This window comes from Drosophila sulfurigaster, chromosome X (genome assembly GCF_023558435.1).
Source record: "Drosophila sulfurigaster albostrigata strain 15112-1811.04 chromosome X, ASM2355843v2, whole genome shotgun sequence".
NCBI classification, from domain to species: domain Eukaryota; kingdom Metazoa; phylum Arthropoda; class Insecta; order Diptera; family Drosophilidae; genus Drosophila; species Drosophila sulfurigaster.
In genome coordinates this window covers 12,343,254-12,364,189 of record NC_084885.1, presented here as the reverse complement: position 1 = coordinate 12,364,189, position 20,936 = coordinate 12,343,254, and the positions used below count along the sequence as shown (strand labels likewise).

Here is a 20,936-nt window from a genome sequence, read left to right as displayed (position 1 = left end):
ATTTGAAATGTGCACTATTGCGATAAGGTGTACCTAATTTTTATTATAATTATTAAACGTTCTTCATAATTATAATTTATTTGGTTTTCTTATTCCGTTATTGTCGGCGCTACCACCATTAGTGTGCTGTCAGGCAGCACTATGCTGTGTAGAGTGGTGCCACCCTGTCTCGTTTTGTTTTTGCAGCCCTGTTGGGGCAAACGATTACAATTTTTGTGCCGTATTTAACGCAACATTTTTTTTTAATGAAGACACAAGCACAACATTGTTAGTTATAAGTAAAGTACTGACAAAAAGTTGACAATTTCAAGAGCGCTTCAGAGACTTACCAAATAATTGAGTTACGGAAATATTTGAATTAAAAAAGAGCCGCCGGCATTTTGCGGGCTGCAGCGATAACGAGTGTGTGATTTGTTGTTGTTGTCGTTGGTTGGTTGCAGTTGGCCATGTCCAAAAGTTCTGGGTGAGTCTGTGTGTGTGTGTGTGTCTTATGTGGTTATTAAATAAATAATATTCCAATTGTCTGTAACAGGCGTGACCGTGATCGAGAGCGAGAGCGCGACAGGGACAGAGAAAGGGAGCGGGAACGAGAGCGCGACAAGCATTACGAAAGTCGCAGCGCACGCGGAGATTATGACAATGGCGGAGGAGGAGGCGGCAAGTTGACGTCGTCGTCGTCATCGTCGAGAAACGGCGCCAGCATTGGCAGCAGCAGCTCTCGCAGCATGCGTGACGAACGCAAACGGAAGGAACCGTCCAAAGACAATGATCGAGCCTTGGGCTCCTCGAGGCGCGAAGAGAAGCGTCGCAAGCGTTCCAGATCCAAGGACTACGACAAAGAAAAGTAGCTACACATTGTCTTTGCACCTACATACAATATACCTTCTAAACTCACTCTTATTTTCAGGCGTCAAACGGATCGGGAACGCGACAAGGAGAAGGATCGTGAGCGGGAAAGGGAGAGAGAGCGGGAACGGGACAAGGACAGGGACAGGGAGCGCGAACGACAGCGGGAGCGTGATAAGGAGCGTGAACGGGAACGGGAGCGCGAACGGGACAAGGAACGTGACCGGGAGCGGCAGCGGGAGCTAGAGACTCGACGTCAGCTACCCGCACAACCAGTTGTCATCCCAGTGGGCTCATCGAGCAGCTCCTCTGACGACGAGGAGGAGGAAATCGACAAAGAGGAGCAGCAACGTCGTCTTGAACAGGAGATGATCAAACGGCGAGAGCGTATCGAGCGTTGGCGAGCTGAGCGAAAGCAGCGTGAACAGGAGGCAGGCAAGAAGGATACCAAGGTGTCGGTGGCCGCAGCAGTGACGAAATCCGCCAAGAAATGGAGTTTGGAGGACGAGTCCGAGGAGGATGACAGTAATCCCGCTCCAATTATCGACTTAGACGCTGGAAAAAAGGAGGAGCCCGATTCACCGCCCTCCAAATTCCACAGCATACGCAAACGTTTCGATGACGACATGGTTGAATCGAAGTTCTCGCCCCTCAAGCGTCCCACTTTCACCAAAGTGCTGGGCATGGTTTTGACGTCACCTGCAACAACAGCCACGGTTACAGCCACAGCAACAACAACAGTGGCAGCTGTGAAGTCGGACCCAGAACTCAAAGAGGAGTCGCCTGAGCCCGTCAAGCAAACAATGGAGGTAGAAGCTGAGCCAGCTGCTGAGGTAAACGCAGTCGCTGAACAGGATAATGAATCAACGGCGACAGCGATGGAAACAGAGGAAGAAACCGCGGCAGCTGCGGAGGCTGAGGATGATGATGTCGATCCATTGGATGCATATATGCAAGAGGTCAACAAGGAGATGCGTCGCGTCAATAACTTTGTGAATCCAGCCAAAGCACAAGGCGTTGTCATCTTGACGGGAGTGGCCAAGAAGAAGTCGACGGCCGTGAAGAAGGGCGAACTGATTGAACAGAATATGGATAGTCTGGAATACTCCAGTGAGGATGAGCTGGAGGACATTCGCGACACGGCCGTCAATCTGGCCATGAAGCATCGCAAAGAGCTCGCCAAAATCGATCATTCCTCAGTGCGTTACGCTCCATTTCGCAAGAATTTCTATGTGGAAGTGCCGGAGTTGGCGCGCATGACAAGTGCCGATGTGGAAAAATATCGCACCGAACTGGAGGGAGTCCAGGTTAAGGGCAAGGGCTGCCCCAAGCCCATCAAGGTATACAGTTACAGAGTATTAAGCGCCAGCATGTCACATAGCAAAAGTCATTTGATTTCATTAGAAGTGCTTTTAGGTTCATTCAGTTTAAGTAACAAAGTTGATTTCATCAGAAGTGCTTTTAAGTCCATTTAGTTGTAAGTTCATTGGTTGTTGATTACTGCTAGTGCTTTCATTTCTTTCATTGGTTGTTGATTATTGCTAGTGCTTTCATTTCTTGACTTACCATAACATTCGATATTTGATCATCTTGATTGCAAAAGCCATGGCAGTAACTTTCATTATGACATTCTCTGCAATTTCTTAAAATTAAGCTAACATCTGCTCGTTTAATATTTGCTTGGCAAACTTTTGGCTATCAACTTTCTGAAAAGTAATCAAGAGTTTAAGCTTCGTTTGATTTGAAGCTGTCCAGCCAACTTTAATGAACTTTCTAAAATACATATAACCCCTGAAGAAGTTCAAGACCTAAAGTATTCTGTGTGCTCTTTAGTTAATCCTTCCTTCCACCAGATAAACTAGTATAGTGGAAGCTTTCATGTGATATTCAATATCGCAGATTTGCAGCTCAATATTCAGATTAAGCGATGGTACTTATTGAAAGTGACAGCAAATTTAATTTTTAATGTTTTTCTAACAACTGTTAATTAACTTTGAAGTGCAATCTTGCTAAATAATATATTTTACTACATTTTTCGATGTAGTAGAAGCTGAAGCTGTAGATGAAGATTTGATGCGCTGTGTAAGCTCAATGATTCTATTTAATGAAAGTCACAAGAAATATATCTTCAGCTCATAATCGTATTTATATGTTTAGAGTACATTAACAACTTATGTACTTTTGAAGTCGTTCACTTTATCTTTTTGACAGCTAAACTGCTGAAATGTAGAGTAAGCTTTAATGCCCTTCGTGCTTTGTGGCAACATGAAGTTGTAGATCAAGCTTTAATGAGCTTTATATGCTTCTCTGACTCTACTTAATGACAGTGACAGGAAATATACCTGCAGCTCATCATAGTATTCCCACTTATTGAAAATTATAATTAATGTACTTTTGAAGTCTTGAAGTTCTTTTCAATCTTAATTGCCAGCTAAACTGATGTAGTGTAGAGTAAGCTGTAGGGATTAATCAATTACAATACTAATGCCATACAATTGAAATGCCATTACAGACGTGGGCGCAGTGCGGCGTCAGCAAGAAGGAGATGGACGTGCTGCGCAAAGTGGGCTTCGAGAAGCCAACGCCGATTCAGTGTCAGGCGATACCGGCGATCATGTCTGGGCGCGATCTGATAGGTATTGCTAAAACTGGCAGTGGCAAGACGTTGGCATTCATTTTACCAATGTTTAGGCACATTCTGGATCAGCCGACGCTGGATGATGGCGACGGCGCCATCGCCATCATAATGGCGCCCACGCGCGAGCTTTGCATGCAAATTGGCAAGGACATACGCAAGTTCAGTCGCTCTCTGGGACTGCGTCCGGTGTGCGTCTATGGCGGCACTGGCATCTCCGAGCAGATTGCCGAGCTCAAGCGTGGCGCTGAGATAATTGTCTGCACACCGGGGCGTATGATCGATATGCTGGCTGCCAATTCGGGACGTGTGACAAATCTGCGACGTGTCACCTACGTGGTGCTCGACGAGGCCGATCGCATGTTTGACATGGGCTTCGAGCCGCAGGTGATGCGCATCATTGACAACGTGCGTCCCGATCGACAGACGGTCATGTTCAGTGCCACATTTCCACGTCAAATGGAGGCGCTGGCGCGTCGCATACTTAAGAAGCCCGTCGAGGTGATTGTCGGCGGCCGGTCGGTGGTGTGCAAGGATGTCGAACAGAATGTTGTCATACTCAATGACGAGGCGAAGTTCTTCAAGCTGCTCGAGCTGCTGGGCATCTACCAGGAGACGGGCAGCATTATTGTGTTCGTGGACAAGCAGGAGAACGCCGACATACTGCTGCGTGACCTCATGAAGGCATCGTATCCGTGCATGAGTTTGCACGGTGGCATCGATCAGTTTGATCGCGACTCGACCATCATTGACTTCAAGTCGGGCAAAGTGCGTCTGCTAATTGCTACCTCGGTGGCGGCGCGTGGCCTCGATGTCAAGGATCTCATACTGGTTGTCAACTACGATGTGCCCAACCACTACGAGGACTATGTGCACAGGTAACTGACATCCCACACATTTTCCATTAACTATTTCACTCAACTCTCACCTTGCTTTTGCAGATGCGGACGCACTGGACGTGCTGGCAACAAGGGTAGCGCCTTCACCTTCATTACACCCGAGCAGTCGCGCTATGCCGGCGACGTGATACGCGCTCTCGACTTGTCCGGCACACCGGTGCCCGCCGAGCTGCAGACTCTGTGGACCGATTACAAGACCGCGCAGGAGGCTGAGGGCAAAACGGTGCACACGGGCGGCGGCTTCAGTGGCAAGGGATTCAAGTTCGATGAGCAGGAGTTCAATGCTGTGAAGGAGAGCAAAAAACTGCAGAAGGCCGCATTGGGTCTGGCTGACTCCGATGATGAGGAGGACATCGAGCAGGACATTGATCAGCAGATCGAGCAAATCTTTGCCGCCAAGCGCACCGTCAAGGACACCTCGCTGAGTGGCAACAACGCCTTGGCTACCGTTAATGCTGTTGCCAATGCCATGAATGCGACGACGCCCGCGTCGCTGGCGTTGGCTCAGCAGCAGCAACAACAGCAGCAACAGCAACAGCAGCAACAACAGCTGCAGCAACAGCAGCAACAACAGCAGCAGCAACAGCAGCTGGTTGCTGCCGCTGGCATGGGCTCGGACAAACTGGAACTGGCCAAGCGTTTGGCCTCCAAGATTAGCAGCAGTCGCAATCTGGACACAAAGGTCACCCAGGCGGCCAATGAGTCAATTATGAAGGGTCAACCGGGTGCGACGGCCGCACAACCGATGCTCACGGCACGCACAGTGGTCGAGCAGCTGGCGGCAAAGCTGAACAACAAGCTCAACTATCAGCCGAAGGAGGATGAGGAGAGTCTCGCCGCGTTGATGGGCAGCAACAGCAATTCGTTTACCAAATACGAGGAGGAGCTCGAGATAAACGATTTCCCACAGCAGGCACGCTGGAAGGTCACCTCCAAGGAGGCGCTCGCCCAAATCTCCGAGTACTCCGAAGCTGGCCTCACGGTGCGCGGCACCTATGTGCCTCAGGGCAAGAATCCGCCCGAGGGCGAGCGTAAACTGTATCTGGCCATCGAGAGTTGCAGTGAATTGGCTGTGCAGAAGGCCAAGCGTGAGATAACGCGTCTCATTAAGGAGGAGCTGCTGAAGCTCAGTTCGGCACATCACGTCTTTAACAAGGGGCGCTACAAGGTGGTTTAAACCAAGCAGACGCTGCCTCCTCTTTCTCTTTCTCCTCCCCCCCTCCACTCAGATACTGTAGTATAGTAATGCTGTTGTATAGCCGAAGTTAACACAATATTGGAAATTTGGTTGTCAGACACAAACGAAGATAAAAAAAAATAACACCTGTATCCGATATTAAAATAAATCATTTTTTAAATGATTCAACTTTTAACTAAATAATCCTTTTCTCTCTGTCTCACTTTCCACCTGGCATCTATATTCTTTTGCATTTTCTTCTTTGCAATTGTATGCTAAATTAACTTGGCTCAAATCCCATACCAAATAGTTAACTCTAAATGTTTTTTATACAACTACAACTGCAATCCCCTAACTTTTTAAGCAATATTTTACTGTTCCATTAACAAAAAAGAAAATTAAAAAATGACTTACAAACATACATACATATGTACATAAGATGCATACGTCAGTAAAATATGATTTCCTTTTTGCAAACAAGACATTTTTGATATTTGTGCATAACTAATGTCAGTTGTTTAAGTACGTAAGAGACGAGGATAAATAAATGATATTTATTCCCCTGGCAAATGAGCGTTGTTTGAAATGTTCGATCTACTACCGATAGCTTCATCCGATTAACGCAATATATATAATTCAGTTATATACGATCGATAACTACATAAACGTGGTTTTATACTACTATAGTTTCAATACGTAGACTCGGTGTTATCTAATATCGATAATTACATTCGGTAAACGTGGTTTTATATACTATTGTTAGTTGCAATCGATAAACTCTGTGTTATATACTATCGATAGCTACATCCGATAAACATGGTTTTATATACTATCGATAGTTGCAATAGATAAAGGCTGTGTTATATACTATCGATAACTACATCAGATAAACATGGTTTTATATACTATCGATAGTTGCAATCGATAAGCATGGCGCGACCTGGTTTCAAAAATCCTGAGCTGGCATTGAAATTTATTCATTTTATTTCTCAAAGATCTTTCACGTATGCTGTACAAAATTAAAATGTTTGTTTTTTTGTTGTTGTTTGTTTTCGTTTTAATTTTTTTTTTTTTTGCATTTTTTTGTATATTTGAGTTTTAGCTTATTTAGCTGCATTTTATTTACTTATCGCCCGTTGCGCTTATCAATTGATTTTCATGCTACAATATTTTGTGTCTAGAAACTACTAAAATTAAATTTAAATGTAGTTATGAGCTTGATTTTCTTCATTTTTTTTTTTATCAATTATTTGCGTTTTGTGTTTTCTTTTTTTTTGCATTTACTCGTATTATTATAATTATTATTATGCGCTTGAAAAAAATTGTCTGGTTTGTTTATGCACTAATTTGTCGGCAATATAATTATATATATTTTTTTTTGGTTTTTTTGTATTCTTTTTTTTGTTTTTTATTTGATACAAAACTATTTACTTTAAAATTATTATTGAATTTTGCGCATGTTTTCTTTTTTGCGATTCTTTATGGCTGCTACACATTCAAAATCATTCACACGCATCTGTATAGATAATCCATATATATATATATGTATATATATATATATATATATATATATATATGTATCTATATATAGATTATATATATATTTTTAATCATTTTGCATATGTACAAGTCTAGTTAGAACTATGAAATGTGCTAAATTAAAAAAAAAACAAAAAAAAATGTTTATATAATATATTTATTAAAATTCTTTATAATTTAATATATATATTTATATGTAATATTATAGTTAGTTTTAGTTATTAATCAATTGGGGGTTGTTTTTCTTTTTGTGTGTGTGTTTTCGTTATTTTTTTTTTGTTTTTTGTTGCATTCGCATTTGCATTTGCATTTTTTATGTTGTTTTCGTTAGTTTAGTTTGGCAACAGTTTAAATTCGTTGCAATTTCCTCAGTTGCTGCTAACATTTTTCGCATTAGTTTACTTATAATTAGGAAAAAAAATTACTCGCTTTAGCTTGTTGTTGTTCTTGTTTGTTGTTCTCCTGCTTGAGTGTGTGTGTGTGTGTGTGTGTGATGTGTATGTGTATGTGTGCTAAGGTTAAGTATGTCGCTAACTGGATACAAAACATAAACAAAACTAAGCACTATAACGCACTGAAGGAAGCATCAAAACATTTCCTGCTGGGTGAGGTTCCGCTGGGATTGGATCCGGTTCGGGTTACTGGTTCTGGTTCTGGTTCTGGTTCGGGAGCTGGTTCAGTTGGATCAGGCGGAGGGTTGAGCTAAACTTTTAACTATTGCATCTACTGATGTTCTTCAATTTGTTGTTATTGTTGCTTTTGTCTTTTGAAGCTACCAAAAACCGTGTTCATCGCTATAAGTGTTGTTTTTTTTTTGGGTTTTTTTTTAAGAGATCGCTGCGGTATTTACAATCGAATCAAACTCTAGAATATATTTACATATACAGAGGCTAATATAACTCTCAAGTATCTGTTTGTGTTTGAGTGTGTGTGTGTATTTAGTTAGTTTACCCAGTTTAGCTTAGTTATAGTTTCTTTTCTTTTTTTTTTAAAGAGCGCAATTCTTATTATCGGATCACTTGAAGCAATTTCATGGAGTTTTTCTGGTCGCTTTTCTCTCTGTTTGTGTTGGTGTTGATGTGGCTCTGTGTGTGTGTGTGTGTGTGTGTTAATGTGTTTGTGAATCTATTCGGCTTTTTGTGCCATTCGTTTTATTCGTCATTTTAAAGTGTTTTTTTCGTATGTTTTTTTTTTAATTTTAAAATCTGAAAAATAAAAAAAGTGAATTGCAAAATTGATGATTAGTATGGCAACATCAAAGGACACAAATAACTTAAGTGTTAGGCTCAGAGATAGTTCAATGCTAGTAAATCCTCAGCGACAGGATCAAAATTGATCCCCGAAAGAGAACGAGGGATTTATTGCGAAATTCGTCTGTCTGTCTGTCCGTCCGTTGGTTCAAGCAGCTAAATCTCAGGGACTAGAACAGCTAGAGCTATGAAATTTTTCTTACTTACAGCTTATATACAGCTAAACTTGGTTTTCGAATTTTCATCACGCCCCCCACTGCTCACTGCCCACTGTCCACTGACTCGAAATGAATAAATTGCAAGTGTTTAATGTGAAAGCTTTAGTGCATTACAATCGATGTAGTGTATTCATATTGCATTGGATTCTATCCTGCTGACTTGTAATTTTTGCATATTTGCATTAATGTGTATTTTATTATTTTTGTTACCCACCTTTTTCTCCTATACAATTGAATAAATTATTGCATTTGATATGTTGGTCCATTGTTTCATTATTCGTTCCTAAAAAATTCTTGTAGTTCTTCTTCATGTTTTTTTTTTGTTTTATCTTTTTTTTTTGTTTTTTTTGCTTATTTTTTTTTTTATATGATTTTGTTATAGCTTTTATCATGTGTGTGTTTCGAGTGTCTGTGTGTGTGTGTGTGTGTGTGTGTGTGTGTGTGTGTGTGTGTGTGTGTAAGTGTAGTTATGTTTGTGGGCTGCCCAGACTGTAAAATGAGAAGTAGAGTGAGATTGTTGTAGCTGTTGTTGATGTTGTTGCTGTGGTTGTTGTTGTTGTTATTGTGGTTGTAGTTGTTGCCGGCCAAACATCATCCAATTGAATCGAATCCTAATGCTAATCCGAATCCCAATCCGAATCCGAATCGAATCACTAAAGATAATAGTCGCCCATAATGGGTAGAGAAGAAGTGGAAGAAGAAGAAGTAGAAGAAGAAGAAGATGATGCTGAAGATGTTGCTGCTGTCGCTGTCGCTGTCGCTATCGCTTCCGCTGCTGTTGCTGTTGCTGCTGATGATGTTGCTGCTGTTATAGTTGTAGTTGCTGTTGCCACCGCTGCTGCTGCTGTTGCTGCTGCTTCTGTTGCTGTCGCTGTCGCTGCCGTCATAAATGACTATCAGTATCCGAATCCCGCCGAACCGTGTCCAGTCATTGATGGTGTTACACTACTAACTATACCTAATTGTGTGGCTGTATTATTTGATTGTCAGTGTTGTTGTGCGGCAAATTTCATACGTTTTTGTTTTTGGCGTTGATTGCAGAACCAGACGCGTACCACGTTTTTCTTCAAATCCAGCTTTTCGGCTATGGCAGCGATTTTCTCACCCGACGGTCTCGGCTGGACGGCGAAATAGGCTTCCAGGGAACGCTTTTCAGGTGCCGCAATGGAAGTCCTTTTTCTTGAAAAAAGACTCGATATAGATTACTTTAGAAATGGGCCCTAACGTTGCGATGTTTTGGTCTGTTCTGGTTTTGTACTGGTTGTGGTTCTAGTTCTGGTTCATGGTTCATGGTTCATGGTTCATGGTTCTTTATTGGTGGGTTTCAGCCGGAGGACTAGAATTTCGCATTTGTCTATATATTCATACCCGCTACCCTTTCAGTAGAAGTACTTAAAAGTCAACAAGTTCGATCTTTGAGATTACAAAAACTTTGCCACAAAATTAGAGGACAATTCTTTTTATTCTAAAAGTTGATAATTCAATTGCAAATCAAATGAAAATAAGAATATTGTTAATCATAAATCATAATCACAATCATATATCATATTCTAAAAATTTCATTACGATCGGATAATAAACTTAGAAGTTGCTTCGCTGCTTTGATTACTTTGATCATCTTTTCGTTCTGTAGAAATGGGTAACGGGTATCTCACAGTCGAGCACACTCGACTTCTTGTTTTCTTACTTGTTTTTTTGTAAATTTCTTTTCTCTCTTTTGTTTTTTATTTATTTGCTATGTAGCCAAATTAACACTCTGCCAATTGACGGGTTGGAGTCGCTGTTGGAGAATTATGCAGGTTATGGGACTGAGGATTGAGGTTTGTGGTGCTTTGGGGAGTCTGGGGGAAAGTTGGCAGTAGTCGTGGTTGGTTTGGTTTGGTTGTTGGTTGGTTGGTTGGTTGGTTGGTTGTTGGATTACCGCTGTAATCAAAACACTTTCTACCTTTTCTTTTCGCCCGCCGGCAGCACGCTGGGCGCATCGGGATCCCGTCGTTTGTTTTTCGCCTGCGCCTCGGCCTCCTCCAGCCACGCCTGCAGAATGGGCTTCAGTGCGATCATGTTGTTGTGCGACAGCGTCAGGCTCTCGAATCTACAGATTGTGCTCTGCGACAGTGCACCGACGCCAGGTAACTTGAGATTGGCCAGGGCCTTGCCCACATCGGCTTGCGTGACACCTGCAAGAGGCGAAGTCGAATGTCAAATGATGGGCTATCCTTGGTGATTCTTTGGCGATTCAATGGGAACCGAAAAGATTGCAATCCTAAGATGATGTGTCAATATATAATGCGATTCATTTCACTGCGAATCGACATAGATCATGGGAAGATTACGATCCTAATATGATGTGTCAAAACATTTCTGTATAATGCAAAAGCAACTCTATCTTACTAATGAAGATTATGCATTACTTGACAACAGGAAATCGAGACAATTTAGAATATGGTTTTATAATATTGAACTTGATTTAATGCTAAAACTAATTAGGAACTTGAAACTAGAGACAGCAACTTTAAACTTGGAAACTTGAAACTAGAGACACTAAATAATAATTGCGAATTTATGAACATAGAAATTTGAAAAAAATCAAGGAATGTATCAAATGCCTTTAATAACACAAAATCACAATAAATTATTCAGACTGAATTATCCAAAATATTAATAATCATTTTAGTTGATATTTATAAGAGCAATTTAATGATATTACTTTGTGATTTGTATTATTTAAACTAAATTTAAAATTTGGAAATAATCGATAACAAAATAAATTAAACCTAATTGATAGTTCAAAGATATTTGATTTAAAATTCGAGGCGTCTTATAGTGAATGTGACTTTTGTCAACAAAATGGAAAGTTAAGGAATTTACTTTTGATTCACTCTGAATAAAAATTGAGCATGGTAGTGTTAATGCCATGACTAACATATGAATTAAATTGAAGATTGATTTCAGAGCTATTCTTCGATCTGTAATCTGTTAGATCAGATGCTTACCAAGCTTGATGCGACGCTGCTTGAAGCGTTCCGCAAACGCTTCCAGCTCTCGCGGATCTGTGTCGGTGTCGGGATGCAGGCCAGCGGCTGCGACAGCCGCCGTGATGACAGGATGATGTACCGCTGAATGCCCATGGTGCCCTGCATTAAATGCTTGGTAATCAGCACAGTGGTTGGGATGTGGTTGCTGCTGGTTGAACTGATATTTACCCGCCGTGTGGCCACTTAACGTGCCCGGATGGTGATGGCTCATCATGTGATTCATACTGTGATAGGAACCGTGCAGGTGTTGGTGTGTGGGCGTTAATGGCGATTCCGAGATGGGCGCTAACGTTGTCATCGAGCCCGTCGGATCTAGCATGTCCAGTTGATCCATTGAATGGTGCATCTGTATTTATTTTGTGTTTTCGTTTTTGTTTTTTTGGTTTGGAGGGTAAAAAACAGAAATGTGGTCAAGTATTTCTGGTGCAATACAATTATTGACGTTTTCAACACACACACAAGCTCAATAATATTACATCTTTGAATTAATTTGATTTTGTTTTTATGTTTTCACTATACTCTATTCATTCATTTATTAAAAGCAACAACCACAATATCTTATACGTATAAAAATATGAATAAAGCTTTTCCACTTCACTCTCACAATACCAAGCGGCACATGAACATTAGATGGCGCCACTTGAACTTATGCAAAATGGTTGCTGCATCGTTCCTTTGATTGTGGAGATAGTGTATAATATATATAAAATGATATATATTTAATACTTTTTATGACAATAATGAGGCAATAATTTCTCAAAATTGTCAACAAAAACAAATTGTCGTTTTTTTTAATTCCGGTTATGCTATGCTCTAATAATCATTAATTGAAATACTATAGATTTTACCATATTTTGAGTTAAGTGATACCTTACAGGATTTTATTTAAAGTTGTTTATTATTGATAGGTCGATTATTACTGAATCCACCTCAAAAAGTCTTAAATCATAAAGTAAAGCCATAAATTAGTCGACATTGCTTCAAGGTTGCAACGTATTATTAAAAATGCATAGGATACACAATGTTTGCTAATTAAATGTATTTTGCTGTCATCATTTAGCTGTAGATCTATGTTATGATTAACAGGTAAGAACGCTCAAGGCGAGAGATCTCGACTTCTTGATACCCTGTGCATAAGGCTTTTGTAATCTTTTCATTTCTGATTGATAATATAACTACTTCATTTTAATATACTAGATTGTGTTAATTTTCAATGATAAATTGTTCAATAAATATCTTCTTTTGATATATAATTAAATTATTATAGGAGTATGCTTGGTTCTGCTAAATTTTACACAATTTCATTAGGAAGTACTTAAGTTTTTTTTTTGAAATTCGCTTTGGATTACTAAAATTGAAATTAAATTTCATCTGCTTAATAAATGCAGTAATCGACCCCACTATTGATGCTGATCAATAGTATATGTATATAGAATAAAAGGTAGGTATAAAGAAAGTTACATAAATTTAAAGGCATATTACCGAACATTACAAAACATAACATGACCGAAGTGAATTGAAATTCGTGTCACAAAGCTTTCCAACTTTTAATCGACTCGACTATTGATGTTGATCAAGAATATATATGTACAATATGTGATAGGCACAAGATAAGTTACATAAATAAAGATAACCATAAAATAATACCGAACATTACATATCACATCATGACCGAAGTGAATTTAAATTCAGCTGCACAAAGTTTTCAAAGCTTTAAATCGACTTCTCTATTGATGCTGATCAAGAATATATATATGCATATATGTGTATATATATATGTATATATGTATATAACACCGAAAATTACAGAACATATCATGACCGAAGTGAACTTAAATTCAGTGGCAGTATCGTGTCAGAATTAATACGCATTATAGATTCAGATGAACTCGCAAGGTCGCATAAAACGCTGAATATGAATTATATAGATGAGCTCAACGAGTGCGATTATCGATACTATGTTATGTAGTGTAGCTTATGGCCCATTCAATTAAATGGCTTAGCCGAGATGCCTGAATAATTCAGTGTTTTATCATCTAACATAAAAATTGCATTTAAAGTTGAATATCAAAGTGAGTGGCGAGAAATGCGAATAACGAAGAACGAGCGATGAACGAGCGACAAACAATGTTCCTAATTAAAGTCCATTTCTCCAAGTTTGGGGCTGCATAAACCCTTTACTATGTATAAAGCACCAACAGCAACAGCAGCAACAACAACAAAAACAACAACAACAACTACAAAAGTCTTGAAACTTGAGCGAAACTCAAGTTGAGAAACTGGCGCAACTTTGGAAGCGACTTGATAACGGTGCCCCGAAAGAGGGAAGAGGGGGGTGAGTGGTAAGAAAGAGAAATGGAGAGGGAGATGGGAGGCCAAGCACTTGTTACGAAATCTTTTGTGTCATGTTGCTTTAATTGAACGAAAGACACACACACACACAGACATACAGACGCTTAGCTAGACATACATGTGTGAGTAGGCAACTTTGAAAGGGTCTTAGCTGCATGAGACACACACACACATACACAGTCACATAACAAAAAGAGAGACAGAGAGAGAGAGAGAGAGAGCGGCACATGGACACTCGCTTGGCACACAACTCTTTTGTCTATGCATCAAACATTTATAGAATTGTTCAATTATTAAAACAAATATGAATAGCAACTAAAAAGCAGCAGCAGAGTGGGGCCTGAGCGGTGGGTGGGGTGGAGTCAGCCATTGCTGCTTTGGCTCTCACGCTATTTGCCTCTCACTCTTGCGCTCGCAATGTCGCATGTCAGCATAGCACTGCTGCAAGCGCTCTCTCGCTCTCGCTCTCGCATTGAATTGTGTTCTTTGGCGTCCCTTCCTTCCCTCCCCCCTCCGACGAATCTACGCCTAAGCAGCGGCGGTCATTTGGCTTGTGTTGCTTTGTTAAGCATTTAAACTGATTACAGCTGAAAAGTATGCAACAACAACAACAGCAACAACGAGGAGAAGAGAAGAAAACGCCAATAGCCAGGGCTGCCAACCTGCTTTTGACTTTGCTTGTGGGTGGGGCGCACTCATATTTATTTATCTTTTTGAATGTGCCGCAGCCCGAAAAACTAGCATATCTATGCGTATGACTGTGTGTGTGTGTGTGTGTGTGTGTGTGTGTATGTACAAAACATACCACGCCCCCTCATGCGACGACGATGACGACGCTTAGAAATGGACAGAAAACGTGGTCACATACACACACATATATATATATATATATATATATATATAGATGTATATATATACATGCATAGATATGTACATATACAATATACATATTTATATGTATCGCATGGAAGTGTGTTTGTACGTGACTGAGCTGCAGCTTTGTGCTGCGTGCTGTGCCAATTATGTAAAACTCTAAAATGATAAGAAGGCGCATGGGGGGAGGCCTACGAAAAACAATAAGACGTCGCCGTCGTCGTCGTCGTCGTCGCCGCAGTGTGTGACCAGCGCACAGTACATAACAGAGAGCCAGCAAAAGGATGAGAGCAAGAGCGAGAGAGCGAGAGTGTGAGTGGAGAGTGGCGAGTAAAGAGTGGAGAGTAGTGGAGGGGGGGGAAACATTTCGGTCTATAGTATAAAAACTACAAGAGGTGGCCACTGTCTGTGTGATGTTGTTGTTATTGTTGTTGTTGCTGCTGCTGCTGTCGGAGCAAACACAATGGCAAACTCTTCAATTATAAACCAATCCCAAAATTAGTCTGACTGTTATTGGTTTGCACCCTTGGCGCTCTGGCTAACTGCCTCTCGCTCGCACCCGCTGCACGGCAGCCGGCTGCTGCTGTTGCTGTCTCTGTCGTGGACACTGCGCAACCACCCTGCGCCGAGAGAGCATGAGAGCAAGCTGCGTTTGGCCTGTGGCTCTTGGGTCTTTGGGACAGCAGCGTCCGGGCTGCGACTTCTGACTGCGGCTGTGACAGCAGCGACTGCTGCTGCTGCCGCTGTCGCTGTCGCTATCGCTGCTGCTGCTGCTGCTGCTGCTGCATTGTGGTTGGCTGAGGCTTATGCAAAATTCATTTGGGCAGTGCCCACGAAAGCAGCCGATGCGGCATCGTTTGCTGTTTGCTTGTTTGCTCTATGCTGTCAACGTTAACGTCAACGTCGACTGCGACGCAGCGCAGCACAGCAGCAAGAGCAGCTCCTTGTCGTTGAGGCCAGTGCGCTGGCCCATTTCATTAAGCGCATAATTTGTAATTAATAAAATTATACAACACAATAAATACAGGAGGCAAGACTTTGAGCGTTAGATGGCGCCACTGAAGCCCAGCAGAGCTAGAGCAGCAGCATCGACACGACACCAACACACAACACAAAGGCGAACGAACAAAGAGCAAAGCTGCGATGCACAATGGTTGTGATGATGACAAACAAGCGACAATGGCCCCATCGTGTGCGCCAGAGCGAGATGACATGCTTTTGCACGTGGGTGTGGCGTTTATCTCTCTGTCCGTCCAACTGCCCTACCCTATTTATGTGTCTGTATGTGTGTGTGTGTGTGCGAAATGCATTATCAAAAAGGCAAATCAAATGCATTTTGGCAATGGCACAAAAAAAAGGACACAACAAATGCCTGGCGGAGGCCTAAACGAAATGTGCTGCACTTCACATACACATGAGCACACGCGCTGTCGCTGCTGATGCTCTCTCACACTCTCTCTCGTTGGCACGCTCTCCCACTCTCCCACTCCCCAGCTGCCCCCGTCCACAGCACTTTGCTCTGCTTGGGTTTGCGAGTTTCGTTCAGTCAGCCGCCATTTTGCTTTTGTTTTCAGCTTTGCATTTCGCAGTGTGTGTGTTTCGTTTTGGTTTTTTTTTGCTTTTTTTTTGTATAGCACTTTTTCTTCTTGCTCGCGCCGCTTCATCATTTATTAAAAACTTTGCCAACATAATTTATTTATTTGCCAGTTTGTTGATAAACATGTGAATGTGTATCGCTCTTGCTCTAACTCACGGCCCCCACGCGCCTCTACTCTCTCGCTCGCACGTTCACTCGACTCGTGTCGTCTGTCTGTCTGATTGTTTACGCGCAAATGACCTCATTACATATAATATAATTTGTTGTTGTCGCCCGCGTTGTTTTTTTTTTTTTTTTGCTTATCTGTTCTTTTTTTTCCTGGTTTTATATTTGTTATTACTCGCTTTTGGCATAATAAAGCGTTTTTGGCGCCATTGCCGGCATTTTCATTTGCTTTTCCTGGCTCTCTATCTCTTTGTTTTTTATTATTATGTGCTTTTCGCATTTTTTGTACTCTTATTTTTATTTGTGCTAGTGTTTTTGCTTTTGTTTTGTTTTGTTTGGTTGCTTCGTCGTCTCGTGTTCGCTTTGTTGATGTGCATTAATTTTTTAGCATTTTGTTAATTTGTTGTGGCGCCCGCCTCAGACAGACAAACAGACAGCTGATAATATCAGTTTGTCCTGCGACTGGGTCAGAGATGCTGCTACTGCTGTCATCTTTAGTAAGGCAAAATGCCAAAGCATTGCACAACGATTGTATTTTACATAGTATTTTTATACTAAATAATAAAGAGACCTATTTCCAGTCAGATGAAATGCCAAAGCATTTCACAATAATTGTATTTTGCATAGTATTTATAGTATATTTTTATACTAAATACATTTTAAACAGACATATATTTATTAAGCTGAAATAATAGTATTTTACACAGTATATAGTATAGTTTTATACTAAACAATAAAGAGACCTATTTTTAGTCAGATGAAATGCCTAAGAATTTCACAATAATTTTATTTTACATAGTCTTTATAGTATATTTTTATACTAAATACATAGTAAACAGACATATATTTATTAAGCTGAAATAATAGTATTTTACACAGTATATAGTATAGTTTTATACTAAACAATAAAGAGACCTATTTTTAGTCAGATCAAATGCCTAAGAATTTCACAATAATTGTATTTTACATAGTATTTATAGTATATTTGTATACTAAATAGTAAAGAGACCTATTTCCAGTCAGATGAAATGTCAAAGCATTCCACAATAAAAGTATTTATAGTATATTTTTATACTAAATAATTAAGAGACCTATATTTATTTAGCTGAAATGCCTAAACATTTTATATAGTATGTTTTTATATTAATTATAAAGAGATCAATATTTATTAAGGTGAAATGCCTAAGCATTTTAAAATAATAGTATTTTACATAGTATTTATACTATATTTTTATAGTCAATAATAAAAAGACCTATTTTTAGTAAGGTCAAATGCCTAAACACTTGCAATAATAGTATTTTGCAAATATAGTATTTGCTTAATCTCAATAATAAAGACACTATTTTTTTAGTGTTTGTAGTATCATCCAAATAACAGCATTGAATAATTTGTTTAAAGATTATTCATTAAGCCACTTCATATCAATAATATGATACCGTTTTTAGGTTTTGGCCAAGAAAAAGGCTTAAACATTTTTTGTAATTATATTATATTATATTATATATTGAACATTATTTAATTTTTTGATATTTATAGGCCCAATTTTCAAATTTAATGGATTCGATTAATGAGAAATGCTGCCTAATTTTCAATAGAAAGCTAAGCGCAAAAAGCAAAGCTTATAGAATATCTACTACAAAAATAGATAGATTTACATTTCGTTGAACTATCTTTGAAATTATTCAATAGTTTATAATCTTAAAATATTCATAAGGTAATCTATTCTTTCTACCTGAAAGTTTAAAGAATCCTATTTGATAAAAAGAGATGCTGACAATGTTGCCAAGTTTTGAAATAAAAATATATTTTGCATGATGAAAATAAGCTAAGCACGTGCGTAGAGCGATAACTAGACAACAATCTTGGGATTATATGCTCGATTACTTAACTAAACTAAATACAACACACACGCGAAAAGCGAAAAAAAAGCGCAACACTCATTTCCTGGCTTAAGCATAAGCCCACTATTTGAATTATTTGTTTAAATCTATTATTTGATGAATAAAAAAAAAACATTATGTCACAGATTTATATTTCCATTGTCTCCATTGCTCAATAAAAAGCGCTTGTCTGAAGTTGGTTTTAGCAAATGCATTTATCTCCTACAATCGATCATAGAAAAGCAAAGTTACAAGATTGCTTGACAAAAAAGAAAGGAGTCGTGTGATTTGTGTTGTGTAATTAATTTGTTGCAATTCTCTTGATACGCTTGATGCGCGCTATAATTGTTGGAACACAATGTTGAACAATTTGCGGAGGCAGTTGATGATGAAGTTTATAATGGAATGGAATAGTGTAACAATGTGGCATGATTACTTCTTGCGCTTCTCAACGGGCTTCAGGATCTGGAAGGAGCACATCAAGGTCTCATCGACGGACATCATGGCGCCGGCATTGTCGAACTCGCCGCAATAGTTGGGCGCCGAGAAAAGTGTGACCAGCTGGCGTTTGGCAAAGAACTCATAACCATCCTCGACCACCTGATGGGCACGACAAATCAGATCGAGATCGTGCTTCTGCAGAAATTTGCCCACCACCTCGGCGCCAAAGGTGAAGCTAACGCCGCGATCATTCTCGCCCCAACCGATGGTGTCCTTGTCGGGATCGGACCACAGCAAATCACAGAGCAGGCCCTGATCGGGCACATCGGTGGGACGCATAATCCGTTTGATCTGCTCCATCGAGGTGAGATCGGGACTCAAGCCGCCGTGGCAGCAGAAGATCTTCTCGTCGACAATGGCAACAACAGGCAGACAGTTGAAGCAGTCGGTGAACGTCTTCCAGAGCTTGATGCTATACCGACGCTTGCACTCGTCATAGAAGCCATAGATGCGATTGATGCTGGCGCACTCGTGATTGCCGCGCAGCAAAAAGAAGTTCTCCGAATACTTGATTTTGTAAGCGAGCAGCAGACAGATGGTCTCCAGCGATTGCTTGCCACGGTCCACATAGTCGCCCAGGAAGAGATAGTTCGATTCCGGCGGATAACCGCCGTATTCAAAGAGCCGCAACAGATCATAGTACTGGCCATGGATGTCGCCGCAAATCTTGAGCGGTGCCTCCAACTCAAGGAGTATTGGCTGGGCCAGAAATATCTCACGGGACTTGAGGCAAAGTCCGCGTATCTCCGATTCGTTCAGCTGGACATTCTTGCCCGGTCGGGCGGTGCGCACCTCGAGCAGACGGGCAATAATGCTGTCCAGGTTGAGCACCTCGGCCATCTCGGCTGTCGGCTTCTGGCCGGGCTTGCCGGTCTGCGTCTGTAGGGCAATCGTGTGGGACGCCGTCGGAGCGATCTTGAGCGGACCCACAATGCGAGACACGAACACGATCGGTGTCGCTTCTTCTGCTGCTTCTTCTGCTTCTTCTTATATTCTTTTCACTCTCTTCAAGGTCTGCTAATATATATATTTATCTTCTCTTGTTGTTTTTCTTTTTCGCTATTTATCGTTGTGTTTAACCGGATCCGGAACCTGCTCTGCCAATCGCTGTCCGAACTGATTTCTTAGTTGTTTTTGAAAAAATTTAGAATTTATTTTCGGTTTTTTTTTTGGTTTTCGTTGTGGGGATCCAGACAAAAATTCCTTTCGATTGATTTTTGTTTATACCCTTTTCTATCTGTTTTGTTCGTTACACACTGAATGAAAACTTACGCACAGTCGACTGTATTAAGGTTGCTTTCATTGAGTTACTCACGAACTTTGAGTTAAATCTAAAGGCAATCTGATTAATACTTTTGTTATGCCTTATATTTTCAAACATTTACCGTTTTAGTTCACCTTTTGTTATTCAAGTTCTTAAGATATATTAACGTGTTGTATTTGGATAATCATTGGTGTATTAAAAAAAAAATTAAAGAAAATAACTGACTGCAAATGGAATTTTCCTAAGAACTTCAATTAAAAGTACAAGCTTATGAAACTTGAATTTATTAAAATGCTCTTTGGCTACTTTGAGTTGGAAATGAGCTTATAGAGTCCTCATAATTCCCACCTGCAAACGCTGAGAAACCACTCAAGCTTTTCTTTGTGTGCTATTTGAAATATTCTCCAAAACTTGAGAAAAGTTGTGTGTTGCCTTTAAGTCTGTTAATAAGTTGTGGGAGCTCATTATGTGGACTTCTGGTGACTGTGGTGTGCTTTAGTTTTTGTCTAATTAGCTGCAATTTGTTAGCGGAAGTTGGTGGCAGGGTTGCACAGTTTTCAGGGCTGGGGGGAGGCATTGAAAAATTGCAATGTAAACAGCAAGTTGAAGTGGCAATTTGTGAACCGAATTCAAATGCATCGTTGAAGGGGAATGATGGAGTGCGGGTCGGATGAACTAACTACACTCACACACACACACACTCT

The 20,936-nt window shown here is 40.4% G+C and overlaps 3 protein-coding genes across 13 annotated transcripts in view; 1 reads left to right on the top strand and 2 right to left on the bottom strand.

Annotated features, from left to right (window-relative positions):
• Positions 1 to 186: 186 nt before the first annotated feature.
• LOC133847649 (probable ATP-dependent RNA helicase DDX46) lies at positions 187 to 5,761 on the top strand. The gene is given in 7 exon segments (XM_062282822.1): positions 187 to 463; positions 533 to 844; positions 908 to 2,186; positions 3,359 to 4,359; positions 4,423 to 4,880; positions 4,883 to 4,970; positions 4,972 to 5,761. Coding segments are annotated over 7 exon segments (3,741 nt in total). The 5' UTR covers positions 187 to 446; the 3' UTR covers positions 5,558 to 5,761.
• Positions 5,762 to 7,355: 1,594 nt separating this feature from the next.
• LOC133849028 (inhibitory POU protein) overlaps positions 7,356 to 20,936 on the bottom strand; it is a 42,240-nt gene continuing 28,659 nt past the window's right edge. For 5 of the 11 annotated variants that reach the window (XM_062284841.1, XM_062284847.1, XM_062284842.1 and 2 more), the window contains 4 exons: positions 11,558 to 11,945; positions 10,510 to 10,741; positions 9,580 to 9,743; positions 7,356 to 9,522 (listed from right to left, as the gene is read on the bottom strand). In XM_062284841.1, coding sequence (XP_062140825.1) covers positions 9,461 to 9,522; positions 9,580 to 9,743; positions 10,510 to 10,741; positions 11,558 to 11,945 — 846 coding nt within the window. In that variant the 3' untranslated portion in view covers positions 7,356 to 9,460. Of the gene's footprint in view, positions 9,744 to 10,509; positions 10,742 to 11,557; positions 11,946 to 20,936 lie in introns of all 11 variants that reach the window. The other 6 variants (XM_062284850.1, XM_062284848.1, XM_062284851.1 and 3 more) reach the window with 4 other exon arrangements.
• LOC133849032 (serine/threonine-protein phosphatase alpha-3 isoform) lies at positions 18,664 to 20,204 on the bottom strand. The gene has a single exon (XM_062284855.1). The coding sequence runs from the start codon at positions 19,806 to 19,808 to the stop codon at positions 18,900 to 18,902; it is 909 nt and encodes a 302-aa protein (XP_062140839.1). The 5' UTR covers positions 19,809 to 20,204; the 3' UTR covers positions 18,664 to 18,899.